Consider the following 26,955-nt stretch of genomic DNA (forward strand, 5'->3'; position numbering starts at 1 on the left):
TCTGAAAGCTCGTGGGCTCCCATCCTTCTGCAGCCTCCGCAGGACCTTCCCTCAGTGGGCTTAGCAGGTGTCCAACAACCACATGCTCAGCCACAATTAGCGAGCAGTGATTTAACAATGGCCAAACAGAAGTCCCCCAGCTGACAGTCCCAACATTTCTGCTGAGCACCCTCCCAGCCGACCCGCAGCCACACAGCTGACCGTACCTAGGCTGTACCTTTAGTCCTTCCCTCGCAGCGAGGCCAAAGGCTGGGACCAGGTCATCCTCCTCACCTTCCAGCCCTCTGTTTTCACAAGCTCCTGTTGGCTCACAGCCTGGTCTGGCTTTTGCACTGCTCCATGCACTGCTATTAACCATGTGTGAGCCTGGGACGCACGACTGAACGAAACGATGAATGCAAGCATTCCCCCCCGACCCACTAAGTGGGCCCTTGTGGTTCTGTCCTCAGAAGCCTGCAATTATGTGTAACGTAAATAGGGCTCCTGATCTGCAGCTTTTCAAAAGTGACACTCAATTAATTGATTCATTAGTTCTAATTGACTATAATGGACAGGTTCAAAATAATGCTTGTTTTTTCAGAGTCACATAACCAACATTTCAGGAGCCACTTTCCTCTTTCCCTATCTACCTTTAACCTGCAGAAGCATCACCTGTAGGTGGTATAACAGCAGGGATTGATTTTTGGAGGCTGTGATCTAGTCAATTATTTAAGTCTGTTCCTGGACTGAAGGAGTCTTCCAGCAATCCCACATGGAGCAGCCTTTCTCTGCTGCTGCCATGCCAGCACTTCTCCCTTGGGGCAGCAACTGCAAAATCCCTGACCAGGTTCTTTCAGCCGTGCCCTCCTGTGGAATGGTCCCAGCCAAGTACAGCATGTCTATACCTGGCCAAAAGGTTGCTCTGAAGAGCTAGAAAAAAGCCAGGAGGTCCAATACATTTAAAAGGAAAAGAACAATCCCTTGTGGCAGAGAGGCACCTCAGCATTGGAGTATTTGCACTCTTGGTCCATCCTTCTTCGCCTCCGCTGTGGAGCTCAGTGCATTTTGCAACTTGCAAAAGTTTTCCTAACATAACAACTTGAGCACACCACTGGGTACACAGAAAAGGCTCGTTGAAATGAGAAGGTTTTAAGAGATTAACTCAGAAGCAAAGTAGATGTGTGTGTCCCTGTGAAAACAGGCACAGGTGTCTAGTAACAGCAGTGGAAGTGTGGCAGGGCTCTTTATTTCTCCCATGTCCTTGTCCCCTGTGTGCCCAGGTGACTACACCTGGCCTGAGCCTGAGCCCAGGCCTGACAGGGCTTGGTGCTGCTGCACCGCAAGGTCATGGAGGGTTGGGCTGGCTAACCTCCTCAGGTGGCTCCTCCAGCCCCACCACTAGCAAGCTGAGCCATGGTCTGCTCAGGCCAAGAACCGTCACATCTGCCTTCAGACCACGTCTGTTCCAGGATGGTGGCAGGAGCTCCACAGCCAGCTGGCACCGATCACCTCCAGCACAGGATGGCCACATCCAACCTCCCGCTCAGGAGTGGTCCTGGGCCCATGATAAATCCTAAACTGTGCTCAATAGTTTTTTGGAAGTGTGGTAGATGGCCTGGACCAGACATGACCAGGGGACCGCTCCTGCAGTTTAAGTCAGGACAGCGGCATGCCAATGCCTGCAGATGTCCCCACGAGTGTTTAACTAGCCAGTGTGGCTATACCCTGAGGACACAGCACACAGGCAAACTCCATTCCCATTATGGGCTTGTATGGAAACTCACTTAATGATTTTCAGTTACCTATAAAGCAGGAAGCATGTGACAGTGCCCATGGCCCGGGAACCAGCCCCTATCCCAATAAAGCCTCTGATGGACTTGACCTCAGCAGGGGACCAGGGTGATAAGCGCTGTTTGTTGTTCCTGCCGAATTAACATTCCCTGGCTCACAGCACCGTCTCCAGAACTTGCTCAGCTGATGTTCACTTTATAAAAATAACCGTGGCGCCATGTGTTTTATGAAGCTCGCGTTAACCCATTGTCAACAAACCCTTGCGGGCTGCGGCAGAATGAATCCCAGGGACCGGGGAATCGAAATGGTTTGGGGTGAGACAGGGGAGTGAAATAGGAAATGGGAAAGAACAATGCTAAATGCAGCCATAAGAGCTGCTTTCTTACTGGGATTTCTGGGGCAGCAGCCAGGAATGGTCAACGGTGTCATGCCTAGCCTGCAACACAATGCAAACAGAAAACACCACCCTGCTCTGCAGCACTAAATGCTTCCAGGAGTAAACACAATGACAGAGATGGACCTGTGCCCCCAGCACCTCTCCACCTACTATCTCTGGTATGCGCTGTGCTTCCTATAAACACAAACACCCTGCCGAATGCAAATGCAGGTAAGATAAATTTCATGAGGACCTGAGGTCCACTACCTCTAAGGCTTCTTCTCAGTCATCCCGCATTGCGGCTCCAACCCCAAATACCCGGGGTCTTGCTAAAGGAAACAGAATAACAATCATAAAAACATCTAACTGGTCCCTGGAGACTCATAACCTAACCCTTCCCAGCTGTCAGACCACAGCCTCCCAACAATTTGGGTAAAATATCTTTTCCTAGCTCAGACAGCTAAGTATACAAGAGACTTCCACATGCTCCTTTGGAGATCTTCCTCACCCTTCGCTCAACATTTCTGATGGAGACAGGCGGCCAAAATTCTCATGGTCACCACAGTCCTGCCTGATGCTGCCCAACCTCCCCAGGAGTAGGTCTGCTTTTTGGGATGACTTCAGGGAAATTCAGCTGCAGATACTACTATAAATCAGGGCAGAAATTAATAAATGAGAGTCATGTGTACTTCTCATAGCACAGACAGACTCCTGAATTTACAGACCCTTGGACAGACTTTGTGTTTGCTCATAAGCAGATGAAAGAAATGAGCAGGTGAGTCAGGGCAAATGTATCTTCTTGTAAAGCACTCAGAATAATGCCATTAAATGTTAAAGCACCATGTTATTTTGGTTTTGATGGCTCTTTCCCTGCTGAGAAACATTCCAGGTCACTACAGACCTGAGTGGTTCACCTTCATCCTACAGACAGAACAGACCTGGGAGAGTGAGGGATGAAGAAAGCAGCTGCCCCCGTCCTGCTTTGCTGAGGCTCCCAGCAGTGGGGCAGGGTGCAGGCTGGATCTTTCTGCTCATGTCTGCACCAGTCCCTCCAGACATAGCCCATGGTTGCTCCAGTAATTTAGAGTCTTCCTAGGTTGGCATTTGTAATTCAGAGTCTTCCATGATCAGCCCAGACATTCAGGGCAGGTCCCTAGAACATGATTTTCATGGAAATGTCCTTCCCTGGTGCTCCTTCCATGTCACAGGAGTGCATCTCCTTTGCAAGAACATCAGGGCAGCAGCGTGAGCATCTGCTAATGCTCAGCACTTCAGCTGCAGACCCTTACCATGGGTGCCAGGAGTGACCTTTTGTCCGTCACCCACATGACTGTGCTTGCAGCAGCAAAGAGGGCGAGGTTACAGCCTCATGCAAGGCTTCTTGTGGGTCTCACTTTGCTGCTTTGGGACTCCCTCTACAACCACGAGACACACAGGCTCTGCTGGAGCATAGCCATAAGGCTCCTGCACTGAAATTCTCTCTAGACATAGCCCAAATACCAAAGAGCACCTTCTCACGCCACAGATCCCTTATTTATTATTATGTATATAGCCCACATGCGGAGCACAAATGCAGGATGCTCCCTATCTGTCTGCTTACTCTTCTGTTTGCAGCCAGCCAAAATATTTCAGACAAACAGGCACAAAGCCCCAGCAGGAAGGCACGGGCTCATACATAGACCATCCCATCGATGAAGACCCCCAGGATGGTTCTGCAACTCACCCAGTGCAAGGAGAAATTCACTCTTGGGTGCTGGAAGGAGCCTTGGGTGATCAAAACCACCCCACGTCTTTTGCTTGAATACATACTGACTTTTTTTCAGAAGCAATAGCAAGTTTATAAAGTTGAAGAATTTTACCTTCTTCGGCTTCCAGATCCACCAGTGAAGATACCAACACGCCCATCTCCTGACATTTTTTGCTGTGGGCTTTTGACTTCATATGTTTAGTCAGATTCCCTGAAAGGAAGCAGAAAACATATTTTGGTCAATATGGCTTATTATTATTATTTTATTTTGCAAGCTTAGCAGTAGAAAATTAATAATTTGGTTCTGAACCGGATGAAGGAGGCCTCTGACTCTCCCCAGATCACTATCCATTGCAGATACCCCATGGTGCAAGGCTACATCTTCCCTTCGTTCCTTTGCTGCTGCACTGGGGTGGAGAAATGGAGATTCAGGCAGGGTACAAGACTGTTGTGCAACCTGAAAATCCATCTTGGATATGCACTGGGGCTCATGCAGGGAAAAAAATCCTGGATCGCCTTCAGCTGTGATGGTGCAGCCGGGAGAGATGGTAGGAAAGAGAAAGATGCTTCCCAGTTCAACACAGCCTGGCAACACCTCCCACCTCATCCCAGCACATGAGGCCACCTGCCTCCAGGTATGAGTACTCCAGATGCCAGCAGTGGGGGGAAAAAAAGAAAAAGGAAAAAAAAAATAATGAAGTGGGCCTTGGCTGCCTCTTCCTGAACAGCTGGGTACAACTGTAGATAAAAGTATTTAGAGGAGCTGGCTGGGAAATGTAATTTCCACCCTGAGCAGCACTTTGTTGGGCTGGGGACCGGGCACCCCGGGAGGCTGGTGGGCAGCTGGGGCAGCCCTGGGAACTGGCAAGGGACTGGGCAGCCCAGTCTGCATCCCACCTGGCTTCACTGGTGCCTTTGAGAGACTTGGGACACTCTTGAAGAACCAGCATTTCTTTCACTGGAAAACGCTCATGTTTTAACCCACACTAGTACTTACTCAGGACTGTGTGCACATGAAGCTGCCTGGAGTGGAGCAATGCAGATGTGCACCTACACCCGCCCCCACCCCCAGCAGCATGGCTCCAATGAGCTGGCCATGCAATGAAGCACCAGGGAGAAGGAGGAGCCACAGGTACCCCTGGAGTACTGCACACCAGGTTTTAACATCATGATAAAGCCTGCAGAAAGCTAATGAGGCTTCCTCAGGCTAGGGTGGGAAGAGCAGCCCCTGCAAGGTGGGGTCTGGGACGCAGGGATGTTCACTGCTGCTCTGAGACCCTGCAGTGGGATAACCTGTGGGTACAACAGCCTCACAGGGCCTGGCTGGCTCTCATCCCACTAATTCTAACTCCCACGTTGCAGGCCAGTTAATTAGACAGTTATTAACCCTACTTATCCATGAGGGAAACAGTGGGAAAAGGGGAAACTTTGTTGAGGGGAAAACACAGACAGGTGGAAAAGAGAGAAAAAATAGAGGTTTGGAGAAATAAAGGAAAAATGTCCTGTTTTTCCTTTCGCTTTCTTGTGCCTCTTCATGGGCTGAGCTGATGATGAGAAGAAATCCAGGCCCTGGCTGAAGCTCACTCAAGGGCTGCTTGGTTTCCCAGAACAGCCCAGGAGCTAGCGGAGGGCTCCAAATTCACTGCAGCAATGCCATGTGGCACCAGCCCTCCTGTTAGCTAAATCGTGTTGAACACGAGGCTTGTTTTGTTCTCAAAAAAAAAAAAAAAAAGGAAAATAAAAAAAACCTATATAATAGACTTTTCACATTTTATTATAGCCCTCAGCTGAGGACTGAGGTCCCTCAGCTGTCTCCTGCAATCCAGAGTCCCCGGATCCCTGAGCTGGGTGGAAGCAGAGAGAGCTTCTATCACCCCCTTCTGCTGCTGGTCTGGTGAGTATAAATAAATAGGCAATTATTCACCAGAGTAGAGAATTACCCGTGATGCCCTCACAGCTCAGGAAAGTGCCATAACCATCTAGCTACCAAGTCCATCTCTCTTTAGTCCATGAATTATTTATTTAGCCCATTTTGTACAAAATGGAATAGCTCCAACAGGAAAGACCAAGAAAGAGAGACAAAAGCTGACTATATATCCCTGGCACCCATCTAGGATGTGGATACGAGTTTTCTCTCCAAAGGATATTTAATAATTTAGATCCAGCATAACAGCTCCAGTAAGAGAGATTTATTATTTTTTAACTTCATGCCAACATACCCTTAGCTCTGTGGTTAGGACACTCAGGTATGAGGATGAGGCCACCTTGGCTCAGGTCCTTGCTCCAAATCAGACCTCTCTTTCTCCAACTTGGACCAGAAGTTTTGTTGTAGACCCAGAGAAACCCAGTTGGACAAAAGCATGTTCTCATGGACACCTCTGGTTCCAGTGAATCACCATTTTTTGTAAATGAAAAGCTGTTATGCCAGAAAGCATCCAATGAGTTCAGATTTTGACTTCATGGAAGTGGAATTTAATTTTGGACCTAACTACCAAAAAGGCAAACTGACTCAGTCTTCTGAAATCAAACCCTACTGCTGCCGTCTGCCCATCACAATGCTCCACAAGTAAGCTGCCAAAAATGACCCATTTTTGTTCAGTTACCACAGAAAAATCCCTAACTGGATTTCCTCTGCTGATGGTACCCACAGCAAATAAACTCAAGCAAACGCTAGATGTGAGCTGCAGGAACCATTTAAACTCTGCTCTGTGGCACCCCAAGAATCCCGCTGTGATCCCCATGTTGGGAAGCATGGGAGGAGAGGTCCACCAAACATCTTGGTGCTACCATGTCCCCCAAAGGAGCTCATAAATCCACTGTGCTTTTCACCTGGCTTTGGCTTACCCAGGACGGCATAGCATGAATTATTGGGGGCTGGTGAATGCAACGTTTTAAGTAAAACTGTGACAAGGGAAGGACTCCAGTCCTCAGAGGCACAAAGAAGCCACTCCAGCTGTCCGAAGGCTGGTGATACACACAGGTCCCTGACGCTGCCCTAGCATCAGTGCTGTCCACAGCAAACACTCCTCTCTTGCTGCAGTGGGATCTTTGCAGACACGGGGGCCCCAGCCAGCTGCTTTAGCAGCCTGAAGCTCTCATCCCATCACTTCCTTTCACCTCTGCCTTTGATTCAGTTCCACTCCAAGCAAAGGTTCGGGTTGACAAGCTCTGCCAGAAGCTATCAGTGTCGCTTCCTTTTTTATTTTCTTGCACTCGAGGTAACTGCTCCTGTGCAAGGGAAGGCCGTAGCTTCTCCTCTTCCTTCCCCATCCATGCTACCTGCACAGACATGAGCTGGCAGGCATCATGCAGACAATGCTAAAAATCCTTGTGCAAATGAATTTATGACAAATACCAAAGACCAATTCATAGCAAGTGTTGATGTCTTTCCTCTTCTACTTTTTTTTTTTTTCTATTCTGCTTCCCATCCATTTTCATCCTTGGTGGGTTAAACGAGGCAATACCCACATGCCGATGAATGAGGTGAGGCTGCAACAGTATCTGTGAGATCCCTCTGGTACAGGGTATATCCACACAGAGCATCCTGCATGCACACAAAGTCAGACAAAATTGGGAATAACACTAGCTTTTCTGGGAATGGAGGCTCAAGGGGCCAGATTCTCATCAGAGCTAAGTTTGCATCATTTCAAGGAAGATAAAAGTCAACTGAGAAGTTGAATTATCATCTTGGGAGCAACTTGGAGGAGGATAATATTTCTCTTATCAGGGTTCTTTTTACAGTTTGTGTTTTAAGACCCCTTAATTAATGCAGGCAGGATTAAATGCTGAAGTCCTTCAGCAAATTTCCAGTAAAATCAAAATTATTTTACCTAACTGGTAAGGAATCCTATAAGGATGGACTCACAGCTACTTGTTTCCTTGCTGAGTTCTGGTTCCTAACCTAAATAATAATAATAACAATAATATATAACAACAACATTGCTTCCTTGGAAACAGTAAAAATCATATTTGAAGGAGCAATAGCAGCAGGTGGGAAGGCAGAATTAAATAGAACAGTCACACTGAATCCTAGGCAGGTAAGCGGTCCTTCCCAAGGTTCAGTAAGAAGTTCCCAGATTGAAAAATCAACAGATTATATCTAAACTGTTGGAAATGGTGACCCCCCCCTCACTCCACCCTCTGCTGATCTGGAACAGCACACGCAGCGCCAGCACAGAGATGGGTTCTCTCTTACGCCTGCTTATAACTGTGTATTGCTGGCTGCTTGAACTCTGCTGCGAGGTCTTATTCTGGACTTAAAGCAGCTTAAATACTTGTGTTGTTTTGAGAAAGCTGAAACTCCCATGTTCCAAAAGCAGTTTAAGCGGGACTAGAAGTGATTTGCCATTTAAATTCAAAGAGGCAAATTAAATTTTCAGAACATTCACTATAATATTTTAAATGTGGTGGAGTTAAAATGAAAAGTAGGGGATAAAAACATTAAGATTCCTGGAAAAATTATCTTGCCTATATTGGGCATACACTATACTTTCTATTTGTCCTATGAAATGTGAATAATTTAGCAACAACAATAAAATCCAAAAAAAAAACAACTGCAGGATCTCAACATCCAAGGCGACATTGTGATACAAATATTCTTTACTTTCCAGGACTTTAGCTTTTCTCATATCCTTCTTTTCAGGTAGCATGCATGGAGAGCAACAGCTACTCTATCACCAGCAGACTCCTATTTTGCTGTGAGATGCATTCACACATGGAGAATAAGCAATAGGTCAATACTCTTCGTCCCAGATAAACCCTTGAATTAGGTGTTACGTGTGACTTAAATAATGCACAGGCCTTGATTTAGGTCTCTGCCTGGAGATAATGTCCCCTATTGAGACTCCTGAAGAAGGAAAGCTTTAATTTAGATAATTTATTGGGCAAAATAATTCATTTTTTCAAAATTTTGTTATTATCTTTTATATGTATTGACTTACTGATTAAAGGAGAGAGTTTGAACATCTAGCCCGCCTGTCTGCATTGATACAGGCTATAAAATACAACCATCTTCTGGATCAAGCCCATCAGCTTGTGTTAGCTGAAAACTAATCTTCCACAAAGGTACCCAGGCTGGATTTGCAGATTTCAAAATAGATAGAATTAGCACATTTCCCATTGAGGCTTGTGCTAAGGCTTAATAGCTGCATTAAAAAACAAAAAACAAAAAACAAAAAAACCTAGTATTTCACTTGAATTTGCCAGTCTCTGACTTTCAGCCCTCTTTTTTTTTTTTTTTTTTTTTTTTTTTTTCCTCATTTCCATAGTAAGTTAAAGAGCCCTTTTGCTCACTGTGTTTCTCCTCCTGTCTGGACCACATGTCTCACGCCACATTGTGTAAGGCAGCAAATTCCTGCAGCTAATCCTCCCTCATCCCCTCCTCGGAGCTGGGTGGCATCCCTAGGAGCAGAGGGGACTCCCAGCACGGGATACTTGCACCCTTTCCCTCTCCCTAGCTGGTCAAGAAGGGTCCCAGCATGCACAGGGTGCAGGGACATTTTTGCAATCTATATATCAATCTGCTCTGCTCTAACAGCAGTTAATTCTTGCAGAGCTTTCCGCCAGTTGGACCTGCTCTGTAGTTTCCAGAGGAGGCTTAGCAGAGCGCTGAGTCTGCTAGAGCAGTAATAATAATAAACTGTGCAGCCATAACCTTGCCTTTAAGGGCTGAGGGGGTAACGCGTTTAATATATTAACATGTTCAATAACCTCAGTGCCTGCCATGTGCTGATTTAAGGAACTGCAAACTAATTTATTAAAGGAAGACTATGGCTGAGGACATGGAGAAGTCTGGTGTCTGGAAACTGTGAGTGGACTAGACTATCAAATGGATATCTTCAGCCAACAGGCACCGATGTCCTTCACACAAGCACCTCTTAAATTAATATGAAGCTCCCTGTCCCTCTGACCTCTGAGCAAGGCAGCAGCATGGACACAGCGTGCTGCTCTGTGTGGTTTTTCCAGAAATTTTAAGAAATCTCAAGCAATCCAGACGTGATGTGAGTCTGAATGAGAGTAGAAAATAGCTCTTTGGGAGGATAATGCCTGCAGGGAGGGATTCAAGGGCCAGCACTGTCCCCATCCCTGGGTCACCCAGGGGAGGAGCACAAAAAAGGGTCTGGAGGCAAGGCACAAGGAGGGATGGATCTTAGCTCCTGAGTCCCCCGTGGGAAGCAGGTCAAGGAAAAAGCTCTCCCTGACCTTCCTGAGGGGGAAAACTGTTAGACTGCAACTTTTCCATTTCCTTCCTGGTAAGAAAACAATGAAAAAGCTGAACTTCTTTAAAAACCTCTTTCAGGCTGTAGTAACAAACCTTCGGGGAGTGTGCTGCTAGAGTGGAGGTAGAGAACACAGTAAAAAGCACGTTTATATCTGGTCCAGAAATGTAAAATCAAATAAATCTTTACCAACAAAATTTCCAAAGCTGCTATTTCCATCAACTAAGTGATCACACACAAATAAATAAATAAATAAAATCATCTCATAGATTGGCTTCAATATAATAACAAAAAAAAAAACGCACAAAATGCCTATAAATAGCATAATTAGTGAAAAGGGGAAAATACTTAAATCTCTTTCTTTTGCAAAAGTTTCCCCTGCTTTTGGAACACAGATACAGAGGGGAGAGGGGTAACCAGATAAAGATCCTCATTAAAAATAATAAGAAAAAAACATTAAACTGCTTCCAGCCTACTTGAGAGTTTACAGCATTAGATCATGCTGGAGAGATCTACCACAGCCAAAATGAAGACAACTCCATAGATATCCCCCTCGAGTTTATGCTGAAGGCTAAAATTAACCTTGGAAAGCTGATTTCTAAAAGAGCTTCAGCTCAGCTAATACTTTCGCAAGTGCAGTCCAGTAGCAAGAGCTCCAGCTTCTCCATTCTGCAGTTAACTGTGGTTGCAAAACAGCTCACCAGGAAGGGGGACCCGAATGAATCAGGGCCCAAACAAACTTCTCCCAGACGTCTGCAAAATAAGCTGTGAAACCTCTAGTTCTGCAAACCTCCTGGACCTCCACTTCGGACTCCATCACTGACTGCAACTGTGCTGCAGCTGGGCTTTAACTGACAATGTTATCAGCACACAAGGCTGATTTTTTTTCTTGCTTTTCAGCAACAGTTTCAAAGGTGCTTCCATCAGCAAAGCAAACAGATTTTATCCACGTGCTGCAAAGTTATGTGGGGTATAAGCATGCCTGCAGGACACAGCCAGGGCTCTGACTGTGATCCCCCTTTCCCCCCCTCCAGCAGAGAGCCTTTTTCATGCAATTCCAAGTTACCATCATGCAACTATTTGTCTTAAAATTGCTAATCCAGGGAAGTCCAGGGAAGTTCTGCCCCCTCATGCATCCATATGCAAACAGTTTTGCATTAAAATCCCAGAGTGATTTTTTTTTTTTTTTCTTTTTTTTTTGGAAGGAAGCATTTCCATGCTACCTTCCTCACAAGTTTCCTGCAAAGCTGAAGAAGGGAAGTCCTTTGGAGGCAAGCATCTATTTGCAGCGTGCAATCAGCACAGTTGGTGCTGACAGTTTGTGTGCTTCAAGGGAGCAGAGATGGAGAGCAAAGCAGCCGGAGAGATGGTGAGAAGGATGGTTTGATCTCAGCATCCTGAACAAAAGGCTAAGAGAAGCATGATGGAGAGCAAAGTGAGGTGACGGAAGAGGCTGAATGGATTCACCTCTAAAAGGAAAACCTCGGAACAAACAGAAGCAAGAGGGAAAGAGAAAGTAATGGATCAGGTCCAGCTCCAGGCCGGGAGGGAGAAGAAGAACTGTCACTTGGATCTGCTGCATGTGTCTGATGAGAATTTGACCTCAAATACAGTATCACTTCCCCATGCTCCCAAACGCTTGCTGATTACCAACACACTGTTACCCAGAAATGACCCGCCAGCTTAACCAACAAGCTGTCAGCTCTGGGTGCTGCCCACCCTGATTCATCCAGCCTCAGGGGCACTTTTCTAGCACCGAGGTGCAGATGCAGGCGTGCTATGGTCCACGTAGCACCTCATGCTTCCTCCCACGTCCATGCTGTGCCTCTTTCTTGGGTAAGAGTGGTTTTGGGGGAATGACAGTATTCTTGAGAAATTAACTCTCCCAGCTATGTTATTTTCTGAGATTTGCAATGATGGAGCTATAGATGATGGACTTTTTATATGTATGTCAAACTATAATTAAGACACCAAACTCAGCATCTTTGTCGTGAGACCTGATGCAGCCAAAGATGGAGAGGAGAACTGTGAAACCCACAGTGCCAGACTCATGAGAAATCAAAGGACCTGGGCACTTCTGGCACTCTTGACAACTTTATCCACAGTATATATATATATTTATATTTCTGGCCTTTTTTTTCCATCTTCTTGATAGAGTCTACTCGCACAAGTTCACTTTTGGGTTGAAGCAATGATAGAGGGTGCTTGTGAAGAACAGCTGGCAGTGGTGAGATTGTGGATCATTAATGACTAGATGTCCTGAGATGGAGGCCTTTAGAGAAAAAGTCTACTGATATGAAATAGAAAATGTTGAAGCTACATGCAACTGCGAAGGATGAAAATGTGCAGCGCAAATACTGATCTTGAGAGCATGAGCATAAAAAGCCACCCAAAGACTGTCTGCAGGTGTTTGGTCAGGGATGTTTGCCTGCACCCAGGAGATCTCTGCTTTCATTCTGGGGTGGTTTTGCTCACAAACCCCTACCAGTGAAGCTTTATTTCAGGATTTTTCCCTTTAAGAAACACCAAGAGGATGGAGCAGACACGTTGCAGGCTGGCAGGGGCAGCCAGTGCTCTGTGCCATGGCTCAGTAGGACGCACATCAGCTTATGGCAGGGCTGCTCCTCTTCGGAAAATTTCAGCCCATTTAAGACTCCCTTGTCCCCCTCCCTCTGGCTCTGGGGGTTTTCCAGACCCTGGGAAGGCCTTCCCTTCCCCTTTGCAAGCGCCCCCAGGAAGGCCTGTAAGTCAATATACTGAGCAGAGGAGCTAGGAGCTGACTGTCTCTTACCTTTGGTTTTAAAAGCAAAGTTACAGTACTTGCAGACATATGGCCTGACGTCTGTGTGCGTGCGAATGTGTTTCTTCAGCATGCTGGGTTTCTTGCAGCGAATTCCACACTCCTCACAAACATACTTCCCTCTTCCACGGCCTCGCACATACACATACTCTTCGTTTGATTTGTACCTATGAGCAACAGGTGTCATGATAAAAAAAAAAAAAAAAAAAAAAAAAAAAAAAAAAAAAAAAGAAGATTCCCACCTCAAAAGTAGACACAATTTTCCTGGATTCATTCAGCATGTTATTGACACCACCAGTCTCATTTAGCATTTACTATCTGTGGGTAATTAGGCTAAATTCAATATATCTTGAAAAGCTTTTGCCCAGAGGCCTTCTTCCTCTTCTATTTTATTTATTTATTTATTTTTAATGTCTTACATCTGCCTCTCTGTACAGACAAATAGCCCAAAGTCTGAGGTCAAGTCACAGGGTCACCCAAATGTCCTCATTTTCCCCATCCTCAAACACGAACTGAGACACTCATAACAGTCTGAGTAATATATGTCACAGTCCAGCCCGGTGGCCTGAATCATCTCGCAGCCTGTGCTGCGTTTTAAAATATGCACAGTCTGCCACTGTACTGTGTGAAGTACTGAGAAAATACATCCCAGATAAATCTCTTGTGACATGACCTTCCGCACCCACTGGGGCAACAGAAAAGCCATCTGAAAGGACCACGATGCTGCGCTGCGAGCTGGGGTCCCTGCGCAGACTCCTGCCAGAGCGAGAAACACCCAGAATGGACACAAAACAAGAAAACATCCTTTTTTAAAAATATTTTTCTAGCACTAAATGCAATGACCATAAACTCAAGGCTCTTTCATCTTTGGCACAATATCATAACAGGTTCACCCGAGAGAATAAGATCGGTCATCCTTCCTTCACATTATATATTCATTTGTTTTCTGTCCATGCATTAGCACATAGGGAAGGCTCTATGGTGCAGGTTTGAAAAATATTTTTAGGTGAGACAAATCATTTAGCCTCCTGCAGCTTAGCAAATGGAGTCTGTAATTTCCTGTACTTGCAGCAAAAGAAGAATAAGGTAACACAAAATCGCCCCCCTCAGATTTTTAAAGAGGCCAAATTGTTGAAGTGTGGTACTGCTTGTAACTTATTTTTCTATCCATTATGAAATCTGTCTGGTCTTCCAAAAGCTCTGAACATCCACACTTGAAAGTAAGGCTTTCTAGAGCATCTTAATAGTGAACCCGAAGACACACAGCATCATCAGTCACCCTCTAGTATCTGCCCAATAAATCCTATTCCAAACCAGAATGGGGAAAAACAGCAGCCAGTCTGAAGATAAACTGAATAGGAACAGCAGTACAAACTAAGAAGTGTAGCTTGAGTGCTTAAATATGTGAAGGTATAGTAAATGCTTTAAAAATAAAAAATGTACTTATAATGTAAAAAAATAATAATAATAAAACTGAGTAAACTATACATAAAGATCACGAATCTGGCCCTGAACTGAGATGACGATAGTGACACGGTCTGCACAGGACACATCCAAGAAAATCACATCCCAGTTACTCAAAGTGGGGATTTAAAAGCGGAGAAAACAAACTGCATGAACCCTTTCATCTCCTACCCATGCAGAAAGCACATGGTCTTGGCTCCATTTCATTTCATTCATTTAGGAAGCGTACAAGTAATTTAAATTCCATGTGGGTGTTCAGGGCACCTACTTCACGTGAAATTCACAATTTTCCTGGGTGCTACCTGGTAAACATAAGGTCTGGACTAAACCTTTTCTCTCCAGCCAGATCCTAGTCTCTCTGACTCAGACTCCCATCTGTAAAGAGGGGTCATGGCCACATCTCTGCTTCAGAGAGATGTGAACAGATGCTTACAAGATGATGAGTTGCTCACACATGAAGGTGATTAAGTTGCAGATTTTCTAAGCAGGTTCAGATACAAGCTAGAGAACAGGGGAAAAATGGGTGTATAGATAGCCCCATTCAAACCTGGAATGCTGGCTGCATCACCAGCATAACCAGGTCTTGGTGCCAACAGCTGCATGTGGGGGAACAGCTTGTGTTTCTGTCCTTTTGCGTCACAAGTTCTCCAGACCATAGCCAGGGTCATCTGGCAGCCCAGATACTCCCATGCACTCTATCTCCTGTAACTGATGCCACAGCAATGCCATCTACATACACACACACAAAATAAATAAATAAATAAATAAATAAATAAATAAAAATAAAAATGACAAGGCTCTCATTATTTGGCCAGAGGGGACTGAGCTGGTGTGTGAAGAGCACACACTGACTGCCAGCCCAGGATGTCCAATGACCTCCATTTAACCTTACAGATACCAGTTCCAGGGTACCCATAATTAATGGTTAGACTGGCCAGTGTCCCTTCTTTGGTCAGTCCTATTAAATCAAATAGGAAAGCAACAAAAGGAACTCAGGAATCCTGATCCCCCTTCTCCTGTTCCAATTCATATTTCAGGCTTCCTTCTGCCCCTCCTTTCTTTCTGTCGTTATGCTGGTAATCACCTTGCCATTTAAAAAATGAAATTGCTACTTTATCAGTCTTGTACTTGCACTACCCTTAATTACACTCTCACATGGAAACCTCTAAGTAAGTCCTTTGTGTCCCACGGTCCCTCTGTCGGCCTCATTAAAGCTATCAGGGCCGGCTTTTTCTGGATAAAAAGTGACACGTGATTTAATCTGAAATTAGGCATTGCAGTTTATCTGACACTCTGTGAGACTAAGCCATCCTTCAATACAGATATTTTTCTACATCTCACAAAGCATGCAGGGAGAGCAGGGAAACAGAAAAGGAGAGGTGACCTAAAGAAATATGAACCCAAACAAGGAGAATGCAAGGTAGGTGATATTGCCACAACACAGGAGAAGGCTGCTGCAAATGGCATCTGTCTACATGGAAGGCTGTAATATGTTTGTGGAGATAATTACCTCAATATGAAGTGGGTTTCTCTGTAAATCTAATATGCTCATATGATTTGCATCAGAAAGACAAATCAATGACAGCTCATTTCACGTGAAGATTTACCCTGGATGAGGAACCTTCCTGCTCCGTAGTGGTTGCTGTAACCAGATTCCTCTAATAGCCACAGTTGGAGTTTGTGTCAGCAAGTCTGCACCTCTCTTCCAGAGCATTGTGGAATTCATAATCCTGTAGTTAGCAACTTAAACCTCCTATGGTGTCACGGCTCCAATCTAATACTGAGATGATTTGAAACCCGGGAGGCTAACTGGCCATTACGAGCTCAGAGACTAATTTGGAAAATTGTTCTTTCAAACAGACACATAAAAGGATAAAAATTCTGTTATCTGATGCATTTTCTTAAGGTTTATTTGCTCTGTTCCACTAGCAAATGCACATTTGTTGAACGTCCTGCAACCACTACAAATACCTTTCAGAGCAAGAGGAGCTGGCAGAGCCCTGGCAGTATTTGCTGGCTGCCAGGAACAGTACCAGCTTCAGAGACCTGATGGCCACAGAGCAGGCTGCCGCTGTCAGGAGGCAGAATAACATGAACCTGGGGAAAGCTTTGTCTTAACTCTTTCCCTTTAACATTGTTGAAACCTAAAACCATGAAGCATTTACTCTTTTGCAGGTTTTAGGAGGTTTAGTTTTTACTATTTGCTGTGGCAAATATCTGACTATCCTTTTCAGCCATATACACTTTTTTTTTTTTTTCCTTTCTCAGTGCTGTGAGCAACATCCAAAAATCTTCCTGTGGCTGAAAACCACACAATAAAAGCTTGGAAAGCAGAGGGGGAAGGAAGCTTTGGTGGTTCACAGGCAGGAATGGAGAGCAGGTTTCTGGGGGACTCAGTGCTGGCTATGAGACACAGCTGGGCTGCAGCACCCCTTCTCTCCTTCTTCCTACAGCTGCCAGGAAATTACCTTGTCCAGTGAGGTCTTTGCCAATGTGCCCTTGCAGGTCACAGCCTCAGCACAGCAGCTGCACTTACATTATTTGCCGGTTACACATAGGTACCCCAACTTTGCCAGTTTCCAAAATCTGTAAGCTCAGTGGAGCATTATGGTACAGAATGCCCCTGGTTAATTTTGCAGTGAGTGAACAAGTATTTCCTCAACTGGTTTTGAAATTTGTTAAATGTACTTGTTTGCTATGTGGATTTCTGGTACACAGTAACAGGAATCAGATATCTGATCCCTTTCCTGAGCTACTGCAATTAGTTCACAGTCAAGTGACCTGAGCAGCCCCGGTTGTTGCCTTTGGTACAAGTCTTCTGGTTTTATTGATGGCACATTTTATCTGTCATCAGGCTGCACACTCATCTGGCTTGGCTAAATCTTTCGGAAGTCCCTGACAGTTCGTTACGGTATTAGCTAATCTAATTTATGTCCTACGCCACCTGAAAAATTTGACAGATTGCTGATAAATGCATAGCTATTATAATATCACTAATTACTAGTGAGTTTATTGCCTTTATCATAGCTCCCCACTAGACAATTAGAGCTCTTCTTCCCCAGTGGTGCTAGCAATACCCTCTTTGAAACTGCATGTGCAGCAGAAGTGCTTATCCTACCCTGTGTGCCCTAGAGAAACACAGGGTGGGAGACCCTACAAGACCGCAGTCTTTGCAAGCATCACCACACACACAGGTGCATCCTTAAGGCCAGACAGTTACTAGGAAATCTCCCTTAAATCAAGCCAAGATACAGCAGAACAAACAGAAGTATTTCTTTACAAAATCCAGACTAGACAATGTCATTTCCAGGTTTCTAAAAGCATCATATAAACCTTCTAGTATCCTGATTTACCAGACAGGAACATTGCACCAAGACAAACAAAGGAAAAGAGCGATACAGCAGGTCAGCGAGAGAGCTGGGTATGGATGTGGGAGGCCCTGGCACAGAAATCCCTCTTCCCTTTCTGAAGCAACAGAGCTTTGGCAAGCAGCACTCCCCAATCCCCAGCAAACCCGATGAAGACAAGTGAGAGCTGAATGAGACCCCAGCACCCAGGCTTACACAAAAAGCATGGCATGAAGGTGTAATTGCAAAGATCATCTTGCTCTTGAATTACGTATCCACAGCTCAGACAAGGTCCAACACCAGAAGAGTTACACTAAGTTAAACTACCCAAGGTGAGCACCTCACAGGCAGCAAACCTTCAGGGTCCCTTCTGCTCCGCGAAACCCTGGGACGGGGATTATCTCTTTTCACATATACACCACAGTGCCTGAAGCAACGGGATGCTCATTTTTAGTGGAATCTAATTCAGATAACAAATCAGCAGCAATTCAAAGACAAATAGCTGGCTTGGACCCATGGGAATCCCACAGGGGCTTAAGGGTATTAAATCTTCTCTTAATCTGCATCATTCACTCTGATGGAGCTGAGGGCTTTAGAGACAGCAGAGCTGGCCCATGACCACAGCACCATGTGCTGCTGGCATGGGAAAGGTGGCTGGGACAGCCAGGTGCTCCCAGACTGCTCCTGTCCCCAAAGATCATGATGTCTCCAGTGCACAGGGCTCTTTGCACATGCAGAGGAGGTGGACGGATAGGCCCTATCAAGAGGTCTCCATCTTTGAGCTCGGAGTGGGCAGAGGATTAAAAGATGCCAAATGCAGCTCCCTCTCAGGAGTGCTGCTCGCATCAGTTTCCTTGCACACCTCAGGTCAGCAACTGCATGACAGAGGGGCAAAACCAAGAGACACCACGACAGGCTCGCAGGCTGCAAACACTCCGTGTCGGAGTTGAAAACCTGCAGCTTTGCTTATGTCTCTTCCAAAAAAGCAGAGACTAGAAACACATGGAAAAAGCAACACATCTCACCCCTGAGTTTCCATGTCCCCAAGTTTGTTCATATGTATGGAGGAAAGATGTAAAGTATAAACAACCACATGCTCCTTTGAGAAATGGTGTCATCTGATGGCTTCTAGAGTTTGTGTTTATACCCTTCAAATAAAGATGTGAGTAATGTGATTCGTTTATGAAGAGCAAGGAATTGCAAGAAACAGTATGGACTGGCAGGTAAAGCAACGGACCAGGAAGGAGGAGACAGGAACAACGTGAGATGCCTTTGGATGCAGATCAGGGAAGCTGGACTAGTTAAGAGTCATCTGCATCACCAGCTACTGCAAGCCTAAAATGGGAAGCACAGCTGGTGCTCAGCTAGGCATTTGCCATATTTTGGGATGAACTTCCATTCCATCCCAGCAGACATGGGGTAAATTCACAATGTTACTGGGTATTGACACCAAAGAAGGAAAACTTACAGATTTACCCACAGTATCTACCAACCATCTACTTTAACTAAACAAATGCAATTAAAAGTGTTCCTCAGGTGCAATTCATCTCTTTGCAGAGGAAGTACACAGCAGCTTAAGCAAACCAAAGCCAGGATTTACTGTTTTCCCTCCTTGCACTGCTTTCAGTTTGGACTATCAATTGCAGAACTGTCCCAAGAAACTCTGCAAGTCACCTTGGTGGGCTTACAAGACCATGAGACCATCTGTGTGGAAAGGGATGTGGTGTAAATAAAGGTTGTGGCCTTCTGCCATGATGGTCACTGCAGGATGCCTCCAACCACCTTGTAAGGCACTGAGAAAACCTCCCTTTAGACTCTGCATCCTCCAGGCAGGAGGTGTGAAGAGCAGGGGACACCCAAAGAAGGCAAAAAGCTGAATCAGTCTGGGCTAAAGCCAGTGATCTCACATCTGCTCTGAGGCAACATGCCCAGCTGTCACTTGCCCCTGGCTGGTGCCATCCTGTCCATCCTCGCCAGCCCTGCCACACTGCAAGGCCATCAGTAGGGTCTGGGGAAACTGATGAAAAGTGCAGGACATGGCGGGGGACAGCAGCAAGGCAACATTCCTCACTTTTTGCAAGTGGTGCAGTACATTAAAACTACCTTGACAACCCCCCCCCCCCAAAAAAAGGAACTTTTGTTCCAAGCTGCTTTTCAGGCCCCAGGCTCTGTAAAATATCTTATGACCAAGCAATGAATATTGATAGACAAAAATAGGACATTAATTCATTTTTGGAGATTTAATTTCACTACAAAAAGTGTGAATGTCTTCATGGACACCCATTTGTGATCTCCTTTGCTGTGTTATCAGTTCCAGGCTTGCTGAAATTTTGTATTTATATCCCATCCATGACGGGGGGAACTACATTCAGAACTGCACACCAACTGTGCGTCACTTATCGGGAAACATTTTTATGAAATAGTCATAAAGCACTGAAGAATACATTATTAGGAGATTGAATCCCCATTTGTGTACATCAGGGGGTGTACTAGTCATGGAAATTATTTTGTTGTTTCTGAAATCTACCAACATTGACTAATCTTACTTAGATAACTGATCAGGTGTAGCTATATGACCACCAAATATTATTATTTGGATATCAAGTCACATCAAAAGAAGGCCATACTTTTTCAGAGCAGCCCTTTGAAGTATTTTGCACTTAGCATCTTTAGTCCCACCAAAGTGCAGTGCCTTCAAAGGGGAAGGTGTTGCTTATGGCCATCTAACCTGCTTAGGAAAAAAGAGGTGACCATCAGGTTTCTGGCATGTAAACCCTCTGTGTTTTATGCCATGAGGTCAGCCGCTGACTGAAGGACTGGGACACAATTCGCATGGTTGTGGCACACATGAAGCACAGGGAGAGGATCTGCTCACAGGGAAACCAGCACTCTTTGGCAGTGCTGGTGTCCCTCAGAGCCAAATGCCCATCTAGCTTCCCAGCAATGCTGATCACCATGACTGCAAAGTACACATTGATTCAACAAGAAACTCTAATGACAACTTCAGAAATAAATGTATGCCATTTGCTTCTTCTCTGCACAAATTTGAACATAGATAGGTTGAGCAGGAATTTTATGGCACTGCAAATAATAATAAAAAAATAATAATCACACAGGACAGCTCAAGCTAAAGTTACCCTGTCTGTTTTTTGGAACTTCCCTGGTGGGTCCTCACAGCTCAGATTTTACCTAAGGCAATTTTCCACATTTCTTTTCTTTGAATGGGAAACAATAAAGTGGGTGTATCCTCACACTGTACTCCTTGTGATCACAGTTCTGTCAGCACGACCTCGGTGGCACTGGGGCTGTGTGGGACATGTCAGCTGCTTCAGAAATGATGCTAGCACCATGGGTGGTCGAGGCACTGTCCGAAAGCAGATCAATGATTCTCCAGCTTGCCTACAAAAATTAACACTGGCAGAGAACATATATCATGGAAAAAAGCCACAGGAGTTGCTTCCTATAGCTCTGCACTGTGACGAGGCAACCAGACCACCAGGATGTGGGGAGGTCAGTGTAGAAACACGAAGTCAAAAGAAATCTCTCTTAATCTGACCACATCTGAAACACTACGTCCAGGTTTTTGTGTTTCAGAATTTGAATGACACCAACAAGCCAGAAAAAAAAAAGGAAAGAAGCAATTTCTCTGCTGAAGGGGATGGATGCAAGGATGAATTGGGAGAAAGCCATACAAAAACTGAATGGTTCAAACATCATACCAAAACAGAGACGATTAAAGGTCCAGGGACAGGCTAGTCATCTGGGAAGATGTGCAGAATGGGCATGATGGGAAGATACTTCTTTAGTATTGATGGTTATCCTAGGAACTACAAATTAAAAGTAAGGAATAGAAAATTAAGGCTAAACATTAAAAAGTATGGGCAGTGTCCTCAAGTAGGTTTACCCTGCACAAAAGTGTGGCATAGATTTAAGCTGTATAACACCTCCTGTGTATTCAGGCTTTAAAGTACCTTTCACTTCTCTCTGTAAATTCACTGGAAGAGCTGACGCAAATTTTGACACCTCTGTAACACACACAGCGGTCTCCAAGATTAGACAAACAGCCAGAGTGAAAGCAATACAGAAACTATGCATAAACAACCCAAATCCACAAAAGAAGCTTTTACGAGCGTAAAAACACCGGGCAGAGAACGACTGTTAAATGCATTTTTCCATCAGCGAAAGCAATTCCTTTTGCCAGTAGAGCCTATTTTGATGGAAGAAGAGACAAGAGGATTTGTGATGGTGTCAGCTGGTCTGCACCAGGGGAAAGCTCCACCATCAGCTGTATTATCTGACCTTCCCTAACCTGGAGAGCAGGCACTCAAGCAGGGTGGTATGTCCTGCACAAACCACAGGACCTCCTTCAATTAAATTAATACAACACAAAGAAAGCACAACACCAGCAAACATTGTATATGGATGTAAACTGCAGAAACAGTGCAGATTGTTATTACTCCTCTGAATGTTATGCTTGAGTGAAAGCTTGATTTAATTTTGGGTTGTGGCATCAGACCTTTTCTTGTCTATTAGAAGTAAAATTACAGTTTTATTCATTATGGCTCTCTCTCCTGTTATACAACTTCACCCTCTCTACGCTCTAATCACTTAATTGTCATTCTAAGCTGCTCTAAAAACACATCTATTTCAGAAAAAAAAAATCAATGTAAATAATACTACACTGTTTTATATAAGGTGACAACCCAGCCTTTGATTACTAAAATGCATTTAGAGATGAAAGCAGACCAAAAAAATGAAAGTGCATTTACTGCAAGGTGAAAACATTTCACTGCACAGTGTGTGCATCATCATTGCAAAGGTGGTCAGCTTTAGCCACCGAAGCATGAAGAAATGTGGAATTACAATGATTTTGTGCACAGGCTAATCAATTCCTTCTGGGCTTCCTTTCCATTAAGCCCAATTGCAAGAGCAGAGAGGTAATGCAAAAACTTCCATACGCTCTCACATTTTGTGTAATGACTGGGCTATGTGTCCATATCCTCAGAAGATGCCACACAAAAGTCAGTTATTGCAGAGTGCATGGCATTTGAACACCTCATCCCACCACCACTATGACATAAATGGAAGAAGAGAGAAAGAGAGAAAGAGAGAAAGAGAGAAAGAGAAAGAGAAAGAGAGAGAGAGAGAGAGAGAGAGAGAGAGAGAGAGAGAGAGAAAGAAAGAAAGAAAGAAAGAAAGAAAGAAAGAAAGAAAGAAAGAAAGAAAGATAGAAAGAAAGAAAAAGAAAGAAAGAAAGAAAGAAAGAAAGAAAGAAAGAAAGAAAGAAAGAAAGAAAGAAAGAAAGAAAGAAAGAAAGAAAGAAAGAAAGAAAGAAAGAAAGAAAGAAAGAAAGAAAGAAAGAAAAAGAAAGAAGGAAGGATTAGCTGCTGAGGTGCTGGGTAATGACAAGGACATGAGGCAGCATCAAAACACACATCTGCGTTCCACTTCTACATGTCCATTCTGGAAGATTTCCTTAAACAAATCTTGTTTCTTAATTAAGAATTTTTTCTTAATTTGTTGTTAGGACAAATTAATGCTGCACAATAGCAAGACTGGACTTTTTTTCCCCCGCACCAGCAAGACAGGGTGGGTCACAATGCGAGAGACCGCAGGGGTAAGCACACACACTGTTCCTGGGGCACTCCTCCAACACCATCTTTCCCTTTTGAAGATCAAATACAAATAGAATAAAATAAGAAATTATGAAGAAAAAAATAAAAATAAAAATAAAAATAAAAATAAAAATAAAAATAAAAATAAAAATAAAAATAAAAATAAAAATAAAAATAAAAATAAAAATAAAAATAAAAATAAAAATAAAAATAAAAATAAAATAAAACTGCCAGACTCACACAGCTGATTCATAAAATATTCACAGAGAAAGTCTAGCATGGAAATCCCTGTAAATGACCTCTCAATCTCATTTCTGTCTCCTCTGTCCCCATCAGAATTGATTAAACAATTTCCAGAGAATCTGACATTAACCAATCTTACCCTAAGTGACTCTCGACTGACATAGATACTCACTGTTCCCAAAACAGTTCTTTATGCAACTATTTTCTTAAGTGCTATGAGTGATTCTGGATGCCATTGCTGTTTTAATTATAGGCTGCCTTCTTGTCCTTCTGTCGCTTTTCATGTCAAGAAGGAAGGAGTGTGTTAAATGGCCTTACTCCAGTATTTTATTTCTTAGAACTATCTCTACTCATTGCGGTGTCTGTATTTTCAGAAGTACGTGAGGCTCTCTAACACTTGTTAGTGCTAAACAGATCATTAAGTTCTTGAAGAAACTGTTTTAGATTGAGGCCAATTAAAACTTATTGATTATTTAAAACTGCACAGAGTATGTTTAACTGACACATAAGTAAGTGCCTATATTAATGCATTCTATCCACGACTCTTGAATAGTCAATAGCTTCAGGACCTATCCTGAAAGAGGGTCTCTGTTTTGAAGCTGTTATCACACCCTAGAGTTTATCTTAACACAGTTACCAGCGTTCAAGGAAATACAATTCTTTGTGAGAGTTTGACTTCTGAGATGTACAAACGTGGAAGCATTTGGATGGTGCGTTTCTGTGCGCTTCCACAAAGAACCACCCACTTTTGACAAACATGTGCTCTTAGGGTACACAACACCTCACTGTTCACTGGATACCATCACGTTGCAGCTACCTCCACATATATTTCAAGCAGATTTTTTTCTGTGCCATTTACTGAAAATTTGATGCCATTAATTAGCCTTTTTTTTTTTTTTCTTTAAACATTGCTGACTTTTCCACTTGAGAAACAGAATTTGTAGTAGCCTGGCAGAAATTCTGCCCTTTTCAAAGTCAAGTCCATTCCTTACAGTAATCTTGTTTTCAGATGGTTATTTCTTACACGGGTAAGTAATACGTGTACCAGTAGATCTGTGATGCAACAATCAGAGGAGTCTCTCAATGGCCTTTTTCTGGCCCCCCAAAAATCTGCTTTTCCTGAGTGGCACTTTCATATGAGTCAATGTTGTTTCCATTTGTGGGTGAATTTCCTTTGGCTTTCAATCCCCTGCTGATCTAACTGGGATATGCAGAGGATGCTCAACACCTCTGGGCCTGATGCATGGGCTGGTCTGGAAGATTTCAGTTTTTGAGGTCTTGTTAAGCTGCCTGTCTCCCAGACATGGTTGTTTCCTCCTCAAGCTCTCTGTGCAGCGCCTGTCCATTCTGAGGGGTTCATGGTGCTTTGTTTGCTCCATTTTTGACCCAGGCTTAGATTTTTCTGGACACCATACCATTAAGATGCAGCACAGGGGAGTGCTGTTATCAGATAGGCCCCGGTTACCTAACATGAGTCAAGGTGATAAACTCTTAATATTCCTGCCATGGGACACGGTAAGTAAAAATTTACTCCAGTGACTACATTAGAGAAATGCACCTTCTCTTCTGACAGCACATCTGACACATGCCTTTTTGTTCTCCAGCCTATTAGGAATAAATAAATATCCCATGTACAACTTACACCTCAATGGAACACACCTAGGGGCCTTTGGGACAGGTACACAGACAAAAAAATCACATCTGTCCCTCTATGCAGTCCATTGCTACATCATTTACTTTTAAACTGTGGAGTGGAATTTCATCATATCCCTTGAGAAACAAATTCAACTGACACTTAAAAGAAGGTTGGATTGGGAATTCTTTCCTAGCATTTTGTTCAAAATTGTATTTATGTTTTCTTACATTAATTTCATCTAATAATTGCTTAAACCTCTGCAGTTCCTCTGATTTTTGACATCATTGTCACTCACCTGAAGGTGTCCCATCTACGGTCACCAGAAGTACAGGCAGGCAGGAAAAGAAAATGCCATCTACTTGTTTTTACAATAAAGCTATAATGTAGCAGCCAACTCCATAAGGTCTTCAACAAATCAAACTTTATCCTTAGCCTGAATACTAATTGCTTTTGTGTTAAGACTTATAAAGATGATACTTAATGAGGTTGGTTGGTTTTTCATTAAAAAAAAAGAAGAAAAAAAAAAAGGAAAAAAGACACACTGCACGTTTTTAGACTAAATCACTGTTGTGTTAAAAAAAAAAAAAAAAAAAAGCCAAATTTCTGGACATAACAAAAAACAGTAATTAAGACAAACACCACACAAGGGAAATTTAGCTGCATTGTTCTGCTACTGCTATGGAGCAAGGCACTTGGATCCCAGGTCCCCTGTGTCCCATTCCTTGGGTGATTATTTACGCCTCTGCAGTGGGAGTACGAAAGGTTGGACAGTGCTGCAGATCTGAATGGGGTATTTGAAAACCACTTTACGCTTCACTAAGTGGGACAAGAAACAGCAAGAAAACTGAGACCAAGATCAACATCCACTGTTAATTCATGGCTCCTCAGCTTATTTCATGTACTAGAAATACCCTGCTTGCCAACATTACTGGAGAGCTGCAAGCTGCAACTTGAACAGACAAAAGAAATGGCAAAGATCATCTCAGTAACAACAAGAAACACTCACTTAGAAGTTAAAGAACTGAACAAGAACTGAACAGACCAAACTCACACATCAATAGCTTTCCAGCCCCGAGTTCAAACCTTTCACCCAAACTATGCAAGTGATCCTTTCATTCCAATCTGCGAGATGAATGCAGCCTGATGCTGAGCATTTCCGCACCACTGCGAGGGACTGCCCAGGGCTGTTCAACCACACTACCAGTGCTGTGCACAAGTAATCCACCAGCCCTGTCCTGCCCTGAATGGATTTCATCACTCAGGACTTCAGGCATCTCTGTGCTGGGCTTCATTTCATGGCTTAGACAGATCTTAGAGATAACTGCAGTTATCATGCCCACACACCAATCTGGCATGAGGACTACAGCATCTTGAATCCGTGCCTTAATCACTCTTTGCAATTCATCTCTATATTTCAAATGGAAAATATCTTGCAGCAAAAATTTTAAGTCACAAATTCAAACAATCTGAAATTAGGAAACAATACATACATGTTTGCCCACTTAAACAGTCTTTGCCCACTTAAAAAGTCTTACGCATCTGGGTACAACTTAGGTGATGATTTGATTTTTTAAGTCTTGTTCTTAATGTGGACAAGCTTTGGAAGAGATGTGATATTATATTTCAAAACCTTTATTATTATTATTTAACAGTCATAACTGCACTTTATCATGAACTTTTCTAATCACTCGAATGAACAATAAAGAGCCTTTTGGCATGTATTAGGGTGGATGAGAAAT

General features: G+C 43.8%; 1 protein-coding gene across 6 annotated transcripts in view; it reads right to left on the reverse strand.

Annotated features, from left to right (window-relative positions):
* Positions 1-26,955, reverse strand: part of HIVEP3 (HIVEP zinc finger 3) — a 257,490-nt gene that overhangs the window by 8,331 nt on the left and 222,204 nt on the right. For all 6 annotated transcript variants that reach the window (XM_032202102.1, XM_032202101.1, XM_032202105.1 and 3 more), the window contains 2 exons: positions 12,903-13,078; positions 4,006-4,104 (listed from right to left, as the gene is read on the reverse strand). In XM_032202102.1, the coding sequence (XP_032057993.1) occupies positions 4,006-4,104; positions 12,903-13,078 (275 nt within the window). The remainder of the gene's footprint in view (positions 1-4,005; positions 4,105-12,902; positions 13,079-26,955) is intronic.

Source organism: Aythya fuligula, chromosome 23, assembly GCF_009819795.1.
Source record: "Aythya fuligula isolate bAytFul2 chromosome 23, bAytFul2.pri, whole genome shotgun sequence".
Taxonomy (NCBI): Eukaryota; Metazoa; Chordata; class Aves; order Anseriformes; family Anatidae; genus Aythya; species Aythya fuligula.